Genomic DNA, 17,945 nt, shown 5'->3' with positions numbered 1-17,945 from the left:
GCACATGTGGTCACCTTGGATATTGGAAGAATCCCTGACTTCCTCCATCGCACAAGGAGTATTCCACAAACTTGAGCTGCTCTGCCATGACTTGCACTTAAATTTACTCTTTACTTTTAGGGTACATTAAGGACAGCAGAAATACTCACCAGACCCTACTTACCATGGCTGCCACCCTTTTTTTTTCCTGAGGACGGGGAGAAAAGGAAAGCAACAGCTTGCTCCCTCTTCATCCCAGTCACCGAACTCCAACTTTTGCACTCCACTGTAGTCAAAAGGCGCACTCTGGTGCAGACAAACTACCTTATCTGTTGTCGTTGATGCAACTGAATCATCCTAACCTGATATGCATATGTTAGTCATGTTGGCTGCATTCACAAATATGAAGACCACTTTCAGTAAGATGATGTCTGTCAAGCAAACCCACCTTTTATTAAAGGATGACTTGCTATTGCTTTAAATATGCTTAACAAGTCTTGGCAACTAAAGACGAGTGCAGTATTTTCTGAAACACTAAGAAAGAAAGCAAAAGATACAGCTGCTTTACTAAGTTGGTATTGATCCATAGGATGGAGGGAATTTTAAAGCTTGTTTTGGGCTTCTATCAAAATGAGATGTTACAAAGAAAAATTATTGCCTAAATGGTTTGACATGATCGAGGTGAAGTGGAAATGAGTCAACAGCTTCAAATCTATTCTTGTTTTGCAATCAGCTTGTGTCATGGATGGTTTTCTTTTGGTGCAGACGCCACAATAAGGTACTATTGCTGACATCGGGTAAAATAAACTGTGGGAGGAGGTTTCCAGACTGAGGCTTTTAAGCATCATGGAAAGAGGAGAACACTAGACAAAAAATTGAAAATTCCTGAAAGGACAAATTTGGTGATTCTAATGAGTAAGATGGAAATCTTGATATTTGGGAGAGAAATGATGAAGAAGCAATGAGTACTTTTAACCTTGTTTTTCTATGATAAAGTATAATTGCCAGGTGTGTTGTCACACATTTTAATCTAAATAATGGTATACAATAACATACATTGTACATTGTAACAATTTGAATGATAACTTTTTAACATTGCAGGAGTTGATGCCTTGGGATCACCCTTATTATAGTGGTGTCCTCCGTGCAGAGAGGTAAGATCTGTTATTGCATCACCTCTTTATTGGCAGATATGATTTCTTATAAGTTTCGTTGCTAATTTCATTTAAATAATTTGGATTTGGGCCAGCAATGTGCTGAAATGCAAAGACACTGAAACCTTGCATGATCCTAGTGGTATGACTTGATTCTTAAATCGAAAATAGTTTATTCATTCAGTACTTATTTAATTCTGTGGGGATTAATGCAGAACTGGAGATAATTTGGTGACAAGTGTGTGGTTAATTCATGCACTTCGTGCTTGTTTGGGAGCAATAGAAATGGCTGCAGTTGTCAGGAATCTACAAGGAAAATTGAGAAAATTCTAGACACTCCAGGGGTGACTCTCCCATCCTACTGTGCTGCATTGTTGGCAAGTGTGAGGTGGTCCACTTTGGTAGGAAGAATGGTAGGAAGGACTATTACTTACGGGGCGAAAAACTGCAGCAGGCGACGGTGCAGAGGGACCTCGGGGTCCTTGTGCATGAGTCGCAAAAACCCAGCTTGCAGGTGCAGCAGGTGGTCAGGAAGGCGAATGGGATGCTGGCCTTCATAGCGAGGGGGATTGAATATAAAAGTAGGGAGGTCTTGCTGCAGCTGTATAGGGCATTGGTGAGGCCGCAGCTGGAGTACTGTGTGCAGTTTTGGGCGCCGCACCTGCGCAAGGATATTTTGGCCCTGGAGGGAGTGCAGAGGAGGTTTACTAGGCTGATACCGGAGTTGAGGGGATTGAGCTATGAGGAGAGGCTGAATAAACTAGGCTTGTACTCGTTAGAGTTTAGAAGAATGAGGGGAGATCTCATTGAGACGTATATGATGATGAATGGGATGGATAGGATAGAGGTGGAGAGACTCTTCCCGCTCAAAAAAGATAGTAGGACTAGGGGGCACAGCCTCAAGATAAAGGGGAGGCGGTTTAGAACGGAGTTGAGGAGGAACTTCTTCACTCAAAGGGTGGTGAATCTCTGGAATTCTCTGCCCATTGAAGTGGTGGAGGCTGCCTCGCTAAATATTTTTAAGACGCGGGTTGATGGGTTCTTGATAAGAGAGGGGATTAAGGGTTATGGGGAGAGGGCGGGAAAGTGGAACTGAGCCACAACAGATCAGCCATGATCTTATTGAATGGCGGGGCAGGCTCGAAGGGCTAGATGGCCTACTCCTGCTCCTATTTCTTATGTTCTTATGTTCTTATTTGTAGTGCAGCGGGCCGGGAAACTCGAGCAGAGGCCGTTTTGCGGGCTCGCAGTTGGTTGCTATGGCCTTCGCGCATCTTCCAGCGTTGGATTTCTGGTGCTGTCAGCTGCCTAATGTGTTCAGCATCTAATTTCAATATGCTTTAAATGCCATTCACGGGCCTGGGACTGAAATCTCCAGGCCCGCAACCCCCCTCTCCCCTCCCAGGACAATTTCAGTCCAGGGTTTACAGTGGCTCCCTGCTTGTAGGGAGCTAGTGGGCTAACCTTGCTGGAGTGAAGGAGGGCTATAATGGTCCCCCCAGAAGGTTGGGTGGTGGTGCCCCCTGGGCATTGCCAGCCTGGGCCCCTGGCACTGCCCATTGGGCATCAGGCAGTGCCAGGGAGATGATACCTAATGGGGGTTGGGGCCTATGGGGAGGGGGGAATCTGTTTGGATTGGAGGTCCCACTGCCACTCTGTATTTGGGCTGAGTGACAGAGGGAGGAAGACCAGTGATTGAGGCTGGCCATTGGCCACGGGAAGGTAGTGAGCCTTCTGGAGGGTTTGGCGCCAGGGGTGGGGGTGGTCAGGTCAGGGCTGGGCCTGTACCTGGACAGAGGTCATGGGGCTGGCCATCAGTCAGGAGGCCAGCAGTGTGGGGCTGCTGGTGTATGCACCAATCTGACAGATCGGCACATGCGCAGTGGCCTGCTCAGCGCTGTGCTGCCATCCTCTCCAGTGGGAATAGGCCTCACCCACTGCTTTTTGAACTGATTCACACTAGTGCACTCTGCAGTGCACAGAATGTGGGAGTTCATTTCGAAAGTCCCTCTGGGAAAACCAGAGTGATTTACTCCAGTTTTTACATGAATTCGACACTTGGAATTTGTTTAGAATTTTTTATGGGAGAATCGCCGCCTCCTTTCATTGCTTTTGGTAATTTATTCCTTTCATTCTAATTTTAAATGAAAATGTGCTTTTATTTAATCTCATTCTGCCAATCTCCAAAGTATGCGTCTTGGACAACCAGAAATATCTGAAACTCAAATGGACTGGATTTTCTTTTAGCCAGATGACTTGTTTTAAATGGCATTTTCCCAAATGTTACTGAGTTTCCACTGGCAATGGCCATTGACAGTGACATCATGGAGTAAATTTTAATTGCGGATGGGTTTCAGATAGGAAAGTTACTTTCCCAGATATGCTGACCTTTGCAGGATGCAGTTTAAGATGAGAAAAATTCATACAACAAAAAATAGTACAATGCAGAAGGAAGCCATTGATTCTATGCCAGCTTCATTAGAAACCAGGCCAGTTTGTCACATTCCCAAGTTCTTTTCCCATATGCCTGCAGTTTTTCTTTTTGTTTATTAAAGCTACTTTTGAATTTGTGTCCATCTGCCAGGCAACATATTCCAAATCTTAGTCAGAATTGCATAAAGTTTTTCCTCCTGTTGACTCTAGTTTCTTGCCAAGCACCTTTAAATCTGTGCCCTCTGGTATTTGACTCTGCAGTCATTGGAAACAGTTTTTCCTTATTAATTCTATCTTAACTTTCATGATTTTAAACATTCCCATCAAATCTCCTTTAGCTTTCAGTGCTGTAAGGAGAATACCTCCCACTTTCCCACTTTATCCATCCATGAAATCATTCCAGTTGATCACTTTCTGTACACTGTTCTCATCCTCCTTAAAGTATGGTGCCCAGAATTGGAAACTGTGCTAATTGTTGGAGTTGGACTAGTGTGTTATATAAAATCAGTATAACTTTAGTACTCTGCCTCTCTTTATAGACCCAGGATCCCATATGCTTTATTAACTGTTGAATTAACTTATCCTGGCAATTGCAAAGTTGCCTATTTTTGCAGCCTTTTTAAAATTAGTACTATTTAGATTATATTGGCTTTCTTAATTTTACTTCTCAAAATGTATCACCCCAAACATTCTCTGCATTGAATTTATTTGTACATTCCACCAGTCATCTGCACTCTGTACAGGTCTACCAGTATCTTTCAGTGTCAGCCTTGATTGATTGGCAGAGCAGACTCGATGGGCCAAATAGCCTAATTCTGTTCCTATGTCTTATGGTCTTATGGTTGCCTTGCAAGTTGTGTTGCCTGCAAATTTGAAATTGTATCCTGTGCCCCAAGTCTAAGTCATTTAATGTATATTCAAAACAGCAGTCCTACTTCTGAACCATGGGGAGCCATCACTGTGTGCCTCACTACAGTCTGAAAAATAACCATTCACCACAGCTGTTTTCTATCCTTCAGTTAATTTTGTACCAACACTGTTTCTGTACCTTTTATCCCATGAGCTTCAATTTTGTTAACAAGCTTTCAGTGTGGTACTTTATAAAACACTTCTTGAAAGCACATATACACAAAACCAACTGCACAACCTTCATCCCCATTTGTTATCCCATCACAAAGTCACATTGGTCAAATATGATTTAAATCTGTGGTAGCTCTCCATCATTAGTCCATACTTGTTCCAGAAGCTATTAGTTTCTTCACAAGTCTGTCCTACACTGATCTGGCTTGTAATTGCCAGATTTATCACTTCCCCCATTGAGTTAGAGTGTAATGTTTCCTGGCATCACTCCTGCATCTAAGGAGGATTGGGAAGATTGAAGCTAATACCTCCACAGTTGGTACCTACTTCCCTCAGCAGGCTAATTGCATCTCATTTGGGCTGGGTGATTTATCCAATTTAGTTATTGATTGCCTTTCTAGTACCTCTTCATTTTTCTCATCACGTATAAGAACTTTGCAGCAAGAGAAGAGATGTAGGGCAGATGGACACAAAGAGGAGAGATGTATGGCCTCCCCAGTTGTATAAGTTCACTGCTGAACTTTATCCTCAATTCCATTTTCCCAATGATCTCCATCTCTCATTTCCTCCATCCATTTCAAATATCTATTTATCTTAATCTTGCGTATACTCAGTGACTTAAGCATCCACAATCCATTGGGGAAGGAAATTCCACAGATTCACATCTCTCTGACCACCTGTCCTGAGACCATGCCCCTAGTTCTAGACTGTAGCTAGGGGTAACAACCTCTTAGCATTTGTCCTGTCAGTGAGATTACTTTTCAGTCTTCTGAAGTCCAGAGTGTAGTATAATTTGTGTAATCTGAGAACTTCCTAAATGGCTATATTGTTAGTAATATCTCCCTTCTTGATAAACATCATGCAAAGTACTCAGAGTACTCCAGCCATGACTTCTGCCTCAATTATTAAATCTCTGTTTTGGTCCATTGCGTCTCTGACAGCACGCTCTATTAATATTCTTGTGGAAGACGTGCAGATGCATGGAATCCTTGCAAGTTAGCTGCCATTTATTCTTGTGCTATCTCTTTGCCCATCTTATCTTTTCTTCATTTCTGTGTATCCTCTGTTTACAATCTGATTCTGTCTGTATTATCAAACTGACATCTATCATATGCCCTTTACTAATTTGAATTCATGGCCATTAGCACCATTACACTAAAAGTGTGCACTTGGAATCACAGGATCGATACAATGCAGAAGGAGCCACATGTCCTATTGTGTCTGTACTGGTTCTTTAAATGAATATTATGACTTGGTGTCAATTTCCTGCCTTTTTCCCAAACCCCTGCACATTTGTTTCTTTTCAAATAATCATCTAATGACCTCTCGAATGTCTCGATTGAACTTGCCTCAGCCACACTTCCAGGCAGTACGTTCCAGACTCCAACTACTCGCAGTGTGAAAATGCTTTTTTTTTGCATCATGTTTGCTTCTTTTGAAAATCACTTTAAATCTGTGCCCTCTTGTGCTGCATCTTTTTGAGTTGGAATGGTATCTCCCTATCTACTCTGTCCAGCCCCCTCATGAGACTGAGATGAAAGGTGTCAATGACCCCAGAAAGGTATCTATGACTGTTAAATTTGGAATACCAACTCTGGTTAAATACTGTATAAGCTCATATGAAAGTCATGTTTTTTAAATGTAGACTGAATAATTAGGGAAAAAGTAGGAGTTAATTTGTACACTAGATGAACTATTGCTTTAGTATACATAATAGTGGGAATATAAATTGCAATGAGTTGTAAGTGTACATACACCAAAAAAACCACAGAGGCAGTGATGAGTGAAACCAGATTCATAAATGCAGAAAAGAAACAACATTTAAATGAAGAGGCACAAAGTCACCACTTGTTTTCCATGCAAATATCCCTCGAGTTTGAGGTGCCATTAAATTTGCATTGCATTGATATGTTTTTTTCTGTGTATATATATATATATATATATATATATAATGTTTGACAAAAAAAACTTCTTACTATAACTTGCAGAACTGCACAACAAAACTACCACTATTTGTTTAGCAGTTGTTAACGTATTTTCCATTCTTTTCTTGATGTAAGAATATCACGATATGAAGAAATGTTTTCAATACTCTTGTTTTTCCCCCTCTTGTAGTTAGCATTAAAGACATGTCTCACAAGTGAACTCTTACTTCCTTTGTGTTAGGGTAAGGTGATTTGGGAAGGGGATTGAGAATGGCTAGAAGCTGTGCTTCATTTTGGAAGCAATTAAATTGAGTTCCTGAAAATGGAGTTATAGCAATTAAGAGAGCTGACAAGTTAGGATTAGTTTTGGAACAGGGATTCACCTGAATAATACTGTCACTTTTGCCCTCAGTGGGAGAGTTAAATACAGTACATAAAGTACATAATGATTTATGCTAACGTGATAGTACATTTATACCATCAGGTCTATGCTGGCTCCATTTAAAGCAGTCCAGTCGGTCCCATTCATCCCACTGTATTCCTCTGGTCCAACAAATTTATTTGCCTCAAGTGGTTTATCCAGTTTCCTTTTGAAATAATTGATTGTCTCCTCTTCCACCACCCTCATGGGCAGTGTGTTCCCGGTCTTTGCCAGTTGCGTTTTTAGAAAAAAATAGTTCTTCCTCTTATTTTGTCTGTTTCTCCTGCTCAAAAACTTACATCTGTGTATCCCAACCTTTGAGCTATCAGCTAATGGGAATGGCTTTTCCTTGCTTTCACTTTCTAAACTTGTAATAATAATGTACACAGCGATCAAATCTCCCCTCAATCTCCTGTGCTCCAAGGAGAACAGCTACAGTTTTTGCAAATTAACTTTGTACTAAATTCCCTCAACCCTGAACCATGCTGATAGATCACTGCATGTTTTTGAGGAACTTGAGGTAGAAGTTTGGATACGTTAACTGCAGTTAGTGCTAGATCAGTTGCTATCTTTAAATCATATATGGGCCAAAGTCTTGTGAAGTTAGGCCATAGATCAGCCATGATCTCATTGAATGGCAGCACAGGCTTGATGGGCTGAATGGCCTACTCCTGTTCCTGTCATCCATTGTTTGGTTGGTTTCTTCTTGTCAAACTTTGGTTCCATTTTACTCTGGCTAGATCCTCTATCAACCAATTTGAGGTCCAATTTAGATATTACACATAGGATTGTTCCTTACTCTTCTCCATTACTAAGCTAAACTTTATGATGCAATGAGCGCTTTTACCCAAATGTTCTCCATAGGCATCCACCTGGTCCACTTGATTCTCAGCGGTAGCTCCTTCCAAGTTAGAGATCAAATTTGTCAAAAGTTCTGCTGAACACATTTATGAAATTTCCCTCCCTTTTTTCATTTTACTCTTAACATTATCCCAGTTGATGTTTGAGTAGTTTTCTTCCCCTAACATCATCACTGTGATTTTCCTACAGATCCCTTCCCCCCTCGCTCTTTTTCTCTTATTTAGAAACCTATGGAATACACCCAGTAGTACGATCACCTGTAAGACATGAGAAATAAGAACAGGAATAGGTTATTTGGCCCCTTGACTCTGCGTCACCATACAAAAAGATCATGGCTGATCTGATATGGTCTGAGCTGCACTTTGCTTGAGACTCCCTTGTCGATCAAAAATCTGTCTACCTCAACCTCGAATGTATTCAATGGTCCAGCCTCCACTGCTTACTGGGGTATAGACCAAAGACCAGTGTTCCTCTGAGAAAAGTAAGAAGTCTGACTGCACCAGGTTAAAGTCCAACAGGCTTATTTGGAATCATGAACTTTTAGAGAGCTGCTCCCTCGTGAGGTGATCATATTCAAAGCTGCTAATTCTCGCATTAGGTGGACACCTTGGCCATATGGCTGCCATTTTGATAGATGGTGCATTTCCAACGGGGTATTGGAAGATTACTCCTGAAATTTGGCTCCCCTAGCTGCTGTTTTCTGCTCTTAAAATGCAATGCAGTAGGGACTGGTTTCTCTTTAATAATGTTATCTGCAGCATGTAGAGCTTTTAACGCCATTAAATTTACTTATCCTTCATCATGATGACTTCAACTTGTGTGCAGTTGCAGACTTGTTTTAAGAGTATTCATATACTACATATTTTGTGATGGTTTCAGACCCTCGAGGGACAACATAATCGTATGTTATTCAAAGAATGAAGAGACAAATAATAAAGCTCTCGCTCACTCATCACTTCACAAATTTAAGTTAACTTCTAAATGTTTAGAAATCTTGCACATCAAATAAATTACAGATTGTAGGTCAAATCAAATTGTTTTGTAATTATCACTTCATCTTGTAAATGTTGGAGCAATTATTTTGTTAAAACATGTTTTAAATATTCTGAAAATTTGTAAGAAAAAATATTATGGATAATTTTGAAGTAATGTTTAGTTTCAAATGAAGCGTAGTATGCGTAGTGTATTATCAACTGAACTGACTACCTTGAAGCCATTTATAAATCTAGTTTTTGTGACTAAACAATGATCCTTTGTTAAAGTCATATGAAAATTGTAATTTCACAAAAAGATAATTTGTGACCTTAAAATAAACTATCCCACCCTATGGAAAGGAAATTCTGTTTAGTGCTTACCTTGGGTATCAGAGGTGTTAACGTTGGGCAAATTCTGGGTGTGAATTGTATATCTGACACACAGACCTGATTAAAAGTAGGCATATTGGAAAGTGATGTGAATATAGCCGACCCATCTCTTATCCACATTGTTATTTTCTTTTTGCTATAAAAGGAGACATGCTGTAGAAGCTTTTCATCTTATGCTATTCAGGATAGTTACAGGAATACAAAATTTCAAAGGGAACAACAGTTTACGCATCATGAGGAAAGGGGGCTGAGACAAGTAGACTGATCAAGGCATTATCACTCACTTGCGCAAAGATTTGACCAACAGGTGAAACTGGTCATTTCATGCTGCTGTTATGTATTAGCAATTATTGTATTCTCCACAAAAATCAATAATATGGCATATGGATTTGTGCTGATATGATGCTGGATATGCAGTCTATGTTCAAAGATGGTGGATCATTTCAAACAGCATGTTCCTTTGGCTGTTTGTAACAGGCAGAGTACTGACTGTACTCAACCAGTTTGTGCTGCAAAATTCAGAACATTGTGTCCAACATTAGACATGATTTTGTGATTGACAAAAACTTGTTGAACAATCCCGAATGTGCTAAGAATTACACTAATGGCCAATTTAAAATTATCATTTGAACTCACAATCTGACTTACCAGAAGCTACATATATACAAAGCCCTGCCTCTTCAAGAATATGTCTAGATATTGTGCCTTTTTCAATTAATCAAAAGATTAGGGAGTAACTGTCCTTTGTGCGTTTTCCAAGGCAATACTTCAGATAACCGGAGTCCATTTGCCACCCAATCAGCACCCTTTTGTGATGCAGTATAAATTGATAATCTCCCTTGAAATCTGGTATTCTAGTACCTGTCCTGATGAGTGCAAGGTCTTTGACAGCATGTCTCTTTTTTTAGCAACACTCAAATTTTGTACTACCAAGCAACGATTTATTTATTGTAATCGTGCAAAATTCAGTAATATTTTGTAATCTTTCCCTTTTTCTTTACACAGCCATCCTGCTGTGGCAGTTGTAAAGAGAGTATGACATTGCTTTGATGCTGGCCACCCAGCACTCAGAGTTTCATTTAAAGTTCTTCAGTTTGGTCTTGAGCTTTAATACCGGATTTTTATGATGCTGTATGCCTAAATCTCCACACTATTTCTTGCTTTCTTTACATTCCAGCAAATGCAGAGAGGTGCTGGGCACTACTTCCATTTCGCGCACTATTGCTAGGCTCACCTGTTAGATGCCATTCATATAGTCTTCAGCTTATGAATTTGGGTACTATCATGTGGTAAAACTAATCCAAACCCCAAACCAAAAGAGAAAATGCTGGAAAATTTCAGTTGGTCTGGCAGCATTTGTAAGGAGAGAAAAGAGCTGATGTTTTGAGTCCAGATGCCCCTTTGTCAAAGCTAAAGGGCATAGAAAGTGAGAGATATTTTACTGCAAGGAAAGGTAATGAAAGATGAATCATAGCCATAGAAATCAGAGAAAAAGACTGTTAATATCTGTCCACAGAGAGAATAAAGGGCATGAATGGCCAAATGGCAGAGCAGCTGCAAGCTGTGACAGATGAAGATGTTGGGGGAGTGGGGGAAAGTTAGGAGAGGTAGAATGTAGAGAAGAGGAAGCGGTGGGTGGAGAAAAGGTAAGGGAAGGGAGAAGGAGTTGGAGGTGGGAAAGAAGAATGAAAAAAGACAATAAAGAAATAAAGGGTACAGAACAGTAAAACAAATGAAATAAAATAGAATGAAAAGAAAGGGGGCCGAGGTGGGATAGAGCAAATCATCTGAAGTTTTTGAATTCCATGTTGAGACTGGAAGGCTGTAAAGTACCTGGTCGTAAGATGAGATGCTGTTCCTCCAGTTTGCATTAAGCTTCACTGGATCATTGTTCACTGGAACATTGAGCTTCATTGCAACAACTTGGAACAATATAAATCTAATATGAAAACTTAAAAGAAATTTGGTCAATTACCAATTTATGGGTGACATGGTGGCACAGTGGTTAACACTGCTGCCTCATAGCACCAGAGATCTAGGTTCAATTCCGGCCTCAGGTTACTGTCTGTGTGTGGTTTGCACGTTCTGCCTGTGTTTGCATGGGTTTCCTACAGGTGCTTCGGTTTTCTTCCACAGTCCAAAGATGTGCAGGTTAGGTAGACTGGCCATGCTAAATTAGGCCTGGTGTCAGGGGGATTAGCAGGGTAAATATGAGGGGTTACAGGAATAGGGCCTGGGTGGGATTGTGATCGGTGCAGATTTGATGGGCTGAATGGTCTCCTTTTGCACTCTAGGGATTCTATGATTCTATTGGAACATAGAATAAAATAATTACTAATTCTCACTTTTTTGTCAATAAAATGAGAGATTGATGTGTTTTCAAGAATACTCAAAAAGCAAAAGAAATTGTGAAATATTAGAATGATATGATACAGAAGGAGGCCATTTGACCCATTGTGCCATTCAATTAGCCCCACTCTCTTGCCCTTTCCTCAGCCCTGCAAATGCTTCTGCTCCCAAATAGCTATCTAATTCCCTTTACAAAGTTATTATTGACTTTGCTTCCACCACCCTTTCAAGCAATGCATTCCAGATCATCATAACTCGCGTCATTGCTGACTCTTTTACTGATGCTCATCAATCTATGTCCTCTGGTTACTGACCTTTCTGCCGCTGGAAACAGTTCCTCCTTTTTACTTAACGTGCTCAAAAAAAACCTCATGGTTTTGAACATCCATATCAAAATGTTCCTGAACTTTCCTATGCTAAGGAGAACATTTTCTCTGGTTTCCCCGTGTATTTGATGTCCGTCACTCTGCCACCATTCTAGTAACTATCCTTTGCACCCACTGTAAGGTCTTGACATCCTTCCCAAAGTATAGTGCTCCAAATTGGGCAGGATTTTCCCAATCAAGTTCAACGTTGTCGATTCTGAGGCAGGAGAGTTCTGGTGCCAGATGAAGCCTTATTGGTGTTTTATAAAAGATTAGAATAACCTCTTTCCTTTTGTACTCCAGGGATCATGCATCACTTTCTAACAGTCTTCTCAACTGTATTATTTTTTATATTTAAGTTATTCAAGCATGAACAATATGTAGAACAATGCTCCTTCCCCCAGGAGATATATAATGGAAAAATCTGAACTGGCCTGAAATTCTGAAACCTTTGTTTCAGAAGTTGTTTGAAGGCTTGAAAAACCAATTTTTTTGTTAGAACTGCAAGGTGACTTGATTGAGGTGTTTCAATTATGAATGGATGGAACAAGAACTATTTCTAGAGGTTGTGGGTCTAAAACAATGGGGCATAGACATGAGATTAAGTCAAGAAATTCAGAACAGAGAGCGAGTATTTTATTAGACACAGCAGAGTTGTGAGGCTGTTAAATACCCCACTGAGGTTAACAGTTGAAGCAGACACTATGGGAGGAATCTTAACCTTCAAAACAGGCAGGTTTAGTTTAGATGAAATGTTAAAAATAGGAATCCCAAGTCCAACCTCCCTACTTCCAGTTTTGACAGAAGGAATGAGTGGGTTAGACCTACCCATTCTCTCTTCCTGCTGAGTTAATATCCATTTCTACGTTAGCATTTAAAAAATTAGATAGGCTAAAGGAAAATCGATAAGGGATACAGAAACAGAGGGGTCACATGGGAGTAAGGTTACTGCTCCTGGGTGATGAACATTTAAAAAGTCTCACAACATTATGTTGAAGTCCAACAGGTTTATTTGGTAGTAAATGTCACTAGCTTTCAGGGTTTGCCCCTTCGTCGGATGAACTCCCACTCACCTGACGAAGGGCAAACCCCGAAAGCTAGTTGCGTTTACTACCAAATAAACTTGTTGGACTTTAACTTGGTGTTGTGAGACTTCTTACTGTGTTTACCCCAGTCCAATGCCGGCATCTCCACATCATGGTGAACATTTAGGTTGGTTTTATTGAATGGAATGTTTTCTTGTAATTTCTGTACAATTACATGAATTCTACTTGGTCTAACTGCTACAAAACTAACATTAGAACTCAGATTATCTTCACATTTCATTGTATCTCTTGAGCACAGTCCAAATTGTTTTTGTCCACCTCAAGCAAGCAAATCTAATCCTAGGGATGGGAAAAATAAACCATTGCTTAGCCCAAAATAATCTTGCTTACCCTCGACATGTAATTACTTCGATCCTGCATATCTGTTCTCAACATGCAGAGCTCGAGGCAAAGTTTTGAATTTCATGTGGGTTAATAACAAAAAGGTGAATTATGAGAGGGATTTCTCTGATTCCCAGTCCTTTTGCCCTGTAGTATCCAGTGACACACATCTCTTGAGGTTTTAATATTCTTCTCTTTCAAGTTTTCATGCAACTATTGAAGTACTATCTTCTCTGCTGGCTGACAGGTAAAATGGGATGCAGATTTTTCTTGACAGTTGAAAAGAATAGGTTTTTTGATAGAAGATCAAGAGGTGCAGATGTCAGGTGTGTGAAAGCCATGGATTTCACGAGCAACAGTAACTAAAGTTTGCACACTCTAGGTTTTTAAAAAGACACTTCCTTTTGTTTGGTTACATAGTTTTTTAAGTGTTGGGGCTTACACGGCATCTTTGGGGGTCTTAAAATGAAAAAATGGTATATTTTTAAGCTTTTTGTGTATGTGTCTCACAGATACAACACCACTTGAATGTTAATACTACCTTGACTACTCTTTTTATGTAAAATGTATCAAAAGAATAATATTTCTTCAAAAATAGGAATGTATATATAGCTTGCAATCCGCAGTATTGTCTCTTACAGTTTGTCTTAACAAATGGTTAAGAACATAAGAACATAAGAAATAGGAGCAGGAGTAGGCCATCTGGCCCTTCGAGCCTGCCCCGCCATTCAATAAGATCATGGCTGATCTGTCGTGGCTCAGTTCCACTTTCCCGCCCTCTCCCCATAACCCTTAATCCCCTCTCTTATCAAAAACCCATCAACCCGCTTCTTAAAAATATTTAGCGAGGCAGCCTCCACCACTTCAACGGGCAGAGAATTCCAGAGATTCACCACCCTTTGAGTGAAGAAGTTCCTCCTCAACTCCGTTCTGAACTGCCCCCCCTTTATCTTGAGGCTGTGCCCCCTAGTCCTACTGTCTTTTTTGAGCGGGAAGAGTCTTTCCACCTCTATCCTATCCATCCCATTCATCATCTTATACGTCTCAATGAGATCTCCCCTCATTCTTCTAAACTCTAACGAGTACAAGCCTAGTTTATTCAGCCTCTCCTCATAGCTCAACCCCCTCAACTCCGGTATCAGCCTAGTAAACCTCCTCTGCACTCCCTCCAAGGCCAAAATATCCTTGCATAAGTACGGCGACCAAAACTGCACACAGTACTCCAGCTGCGGCCTCACCAATGCCCTATACAGCTGCAGCAAGACCTCCCTACTTTTATATTCAATCCCCCTCGCTATGAAGGCCAGCATCCCATTCGCCTTCCTGACCACCTGCTGCACCTGCAGGCTGGGTTTTTGCGACTCATGCACAAGGACCCCGAGGTCCCTCTGCACTGTCGCCTGCTGCAGTTTTTCGCCACGTAAGTAATAGTCCTTCCTACCATTCTTCCTACCAAAGTGGACCACCTCACACTTGCCAACATTAAATTCCATTTGCCATTTCCTGGCCCATTCGCCCAGCCTATCTAGATCCTTCTGCAGACTCTCCACACCCTCCGCACAATTTGCCTTTCCCCCAATCTTGGTGTCATCAGCAAATTTCGACACCCTACACTCGGTTCCCTCCTCCAGATCATCTATATAAATGGTAAATAGCTGAGGCCCCAGCACCGACCCCTGGGGCACTCCACTAGTCACCAACCGCCAATCCGAATAGCACCCATTGACCCCCACTCTCTGCCTCCTATTTGACAACCAATCCTCTATCCACGCTAACACCCTACCCCGAACTCCATGTCCTCTGACCTTCTGCAGTAACCTCTTGTGAGGTACCTTATCAAACGCCTTCTGAAAATCCAGAAAGACCACATCCACCGGCTCTCCTCTATCCACCGCCCTAGACACATCCTCATAGAACTCCAGTAAATTTGTCAGACACGACTTCCCTTTAATGAAACCGTGTTGCGTCTGCTCTATCAAGCAATTCCCTTCAAGATGCCTCGCAATTTCCTCCTTAATGACGGATTCTAACATTTTACCTACCACAGACGTTAAACTAACCGGCCTGTAATTCCCCGCCTTTTGCCTGGCACCCTTCTTAAACAACGGCGTAACATTAGCCGTTTTCCAATCCTCCGGCACTTCCCCGGAATCCAGCGATGTCTGGAAAATAACCACCAAGGCATCCACTATCACCTCCGCCATTTCTTTCAGAACCCTCGGATGCATTCCATCCGGTCCTGGGGACTTGTCCACAATCAGCCCCTCCAGTCTGTCGCGCACCACCTCTCAATGAGAGATAAAGATTGTCTAGCTCCTTTGAAACTATTAATTAAATCAAAGAATATTGGAATATGGGGGCTGTTTTTGAATCAGCGAATATTTTATAAGCTGCCAAGACAAATTCGCAGTTTTGTTTGCTAGTTTTGGGTAAATAGATGGAGTTGTCCAATTTTAAGATTTCTTAAGTGGTGCCATGCAAGTAAAATCTTGAGTTTTATTTTTGTCTAGAAGGCATGACTGAATGACTCCCTTGTCATAGTTAAGAGTGTAATTTGCAGAAAAAATAAATCCATAACAGAAAATGCTTTAAAAGGCTCTGTGTGATCTGGTTGGTCTTTAATGAAATGTTCATGATAGGAATTAGGCAAGTCACCTTAAATAGAGCTCTGAAGGGCCATCCAGACGTGAAACGTTGACTCTATTCTCTCTCCACAGATGCTGTCAGACCTGCTGAGATTTTCCAGCGTTTTCTGTTCTTTTTTGTTTGATTCCAACATTGCTATATTTTGCCTTAAATAGAGACTGTGTTTGTATGTTTTAACCCATGTGCACGTTTGGCAGTGCATCATAGAATCCTGTAGGACCAGTTTTACTGCACCCATTAATTAGGCATCCTTCCTAGAGCTAATACTGGTGAAAATCTCTAAGCTGCTTGATGTAATTTTACTAAACTTCTACTTAACAAAACTTCTCAGATTTCTTATCTGGTGGTACTTAATGATCTTTTCTACTCCTTACTGCTAAGGAGAAGAACTAAATAAATTTTATAATGGATAACTTTATTTTATATAGGTAAAGTGTCCATGTTTTTTCCTACAGTCAATTCAGTCTTTTTATAAGCAACATGGTGATGGAATTGCATGATTTTTAAGAACTTATGCCACTTAACTTACATTGTGAAAGTTAGAATAACAGAATTAAAATGGCAATGTTGACATAATATGCCACGTCGTTTGTTATACTCATGAAAGCATCCCAACATTAATCTCAACACAATGCAAGGTTAGTTGAAAACAAGTGTTAGGATCTTTGTAAAGACCTATAACTTTAAAAATAAATTTGAATTCCCAATTGTTAGCTCAAAGAATGACAACACAATTTCAAGTTTTAAAACTTTGTCTATAATAAGTGACTAAATAACACCACAGATTGAACACTCTTTTTTGGCAGCTTATACTTCAATTACAGAAAGTGACTTTCTCTTGCGTACTCATTACCCATCACTCTCCACGGAATTATAATCTGTTTAGTAAGTACTCCATTGTTGTTTCTAGCTCCCAATGGGTTTCCATATTGCTGTTTCACCAAGTGGAAACTATGACCATCTCCAAAACGTTTCCTTAATCTACCACCAATAGTTCCAATGATTCTTCTTCCCCCACATAAACACAAGACAAATCTCCCAAAATCTTTAGATGGCTGCAGAATTTGTCTCTCTGACTACAGACTCTCTCCGTCCTGCATCTGGCTGCTGTGATTCATAAAGTCAAGCAGCCTTTTCTCTTTGCTAAGCATAATAGTGTAGAGGCAATCTTACCAAAAAATTTGAGGGGCCGAACGAGCATGAAAATGGAAGAGAATCATTTTTTTAAAAACCCAAATCTTACTCCCTGTGGAAAACAAAATGCAAAACCTGTTTCTTGCCAGCAAGGGTAAGGGAGCAGGGCCTAGGCTTGCTGAAACATAGAAAATAGGAACCGGAGGAGGACATTCGGTCTTGAGCCTGCTCTGCCCGTCATTATGATCATGGCCTATCATCTAACTCAGTAACTTGATCCTGCCTTCCCACATAGCCTTTGCAATAGCACAGAATACAGATTTGTCTGTCACTGCATCCCCTAGCTACTGCTGTCTCCCTGATCCATGCATTGGCACTACCTGGCAATGCCCATCAACCAGCCAGTGGGGTGAGATAGTGGGATCACCCCCTGTGTGTCTGAGATGTCATTGAATGTAGGAAAGCCTGATCTCAAAAAAAAATGGAGTTGAGGAGGAACTTCTTCACTCAAAGGGTGGTGAATCTCTGGAATTCTCCACCCGTTGAAGTGGTGGAGGCTGCCTTGCTAAATATATTTAAGACGCGGGTTGATAGGTTTTTGATAGGCAGGGGGATTAAGGGTTATGGGGAGAAGGTGGGAAAGTGGAACTGAGCCACTTCAGATCAGCCATGATCTTATTGAATGGCGGGGCAGGCTCGAAGGGCTAGATGGCCTACTCCTGCTCCTATTTATGTTCTTATGTCTTCCTCTGCTGCCTTCTCCATGTCATCATGAAACATGTAATCTTGTAAATAAACTTGTATTTG

General features: G+C 40.9%; 1 protein-coding gene across 1 annotated transcript in view; it reads left to right on the top strand.

Annotated features, from left to right (window-relative positions):
- mipepa (mitochondrial intermediate peptidase a) overlaps nucleotides 1-17,945 on the top strand; it is a 141,963-nt gene that overhangs the window by 44,233 nt on the left and 79,785 nt on the right. The window contains exon 10 of the mRNA XM_080197342.1: nucleotides 1,081-1,133. Coding sequence (XP_080053468.1) covers nucleotides 1,081-1,133 — 53 coding nt within the window. The remainder of the gene's footprint in view (nucleotides 1-1,080; nucleotides 1,134-17,945) is intronic.

This window comes from Carcharhinus amblyrhynchos, chromosome 10, assembly GCF_965287045.1.
Source record: "Carcharhinus amblyrhynchos chromosome 10, sCarAmb.v2.hapA, whole genome shotgun sequence".
NCBI classification, from domain to species: Eukaryota; Metazoa; Chordata; class Chondrichthyes; order Carcharhiniformes; family Carcharhinidae; genus Carcharhinus; species Carcharhinus amblyrhynchos.
This window is presented reverse-complemented; position numbering and strand designations above follow the sequence as displayed.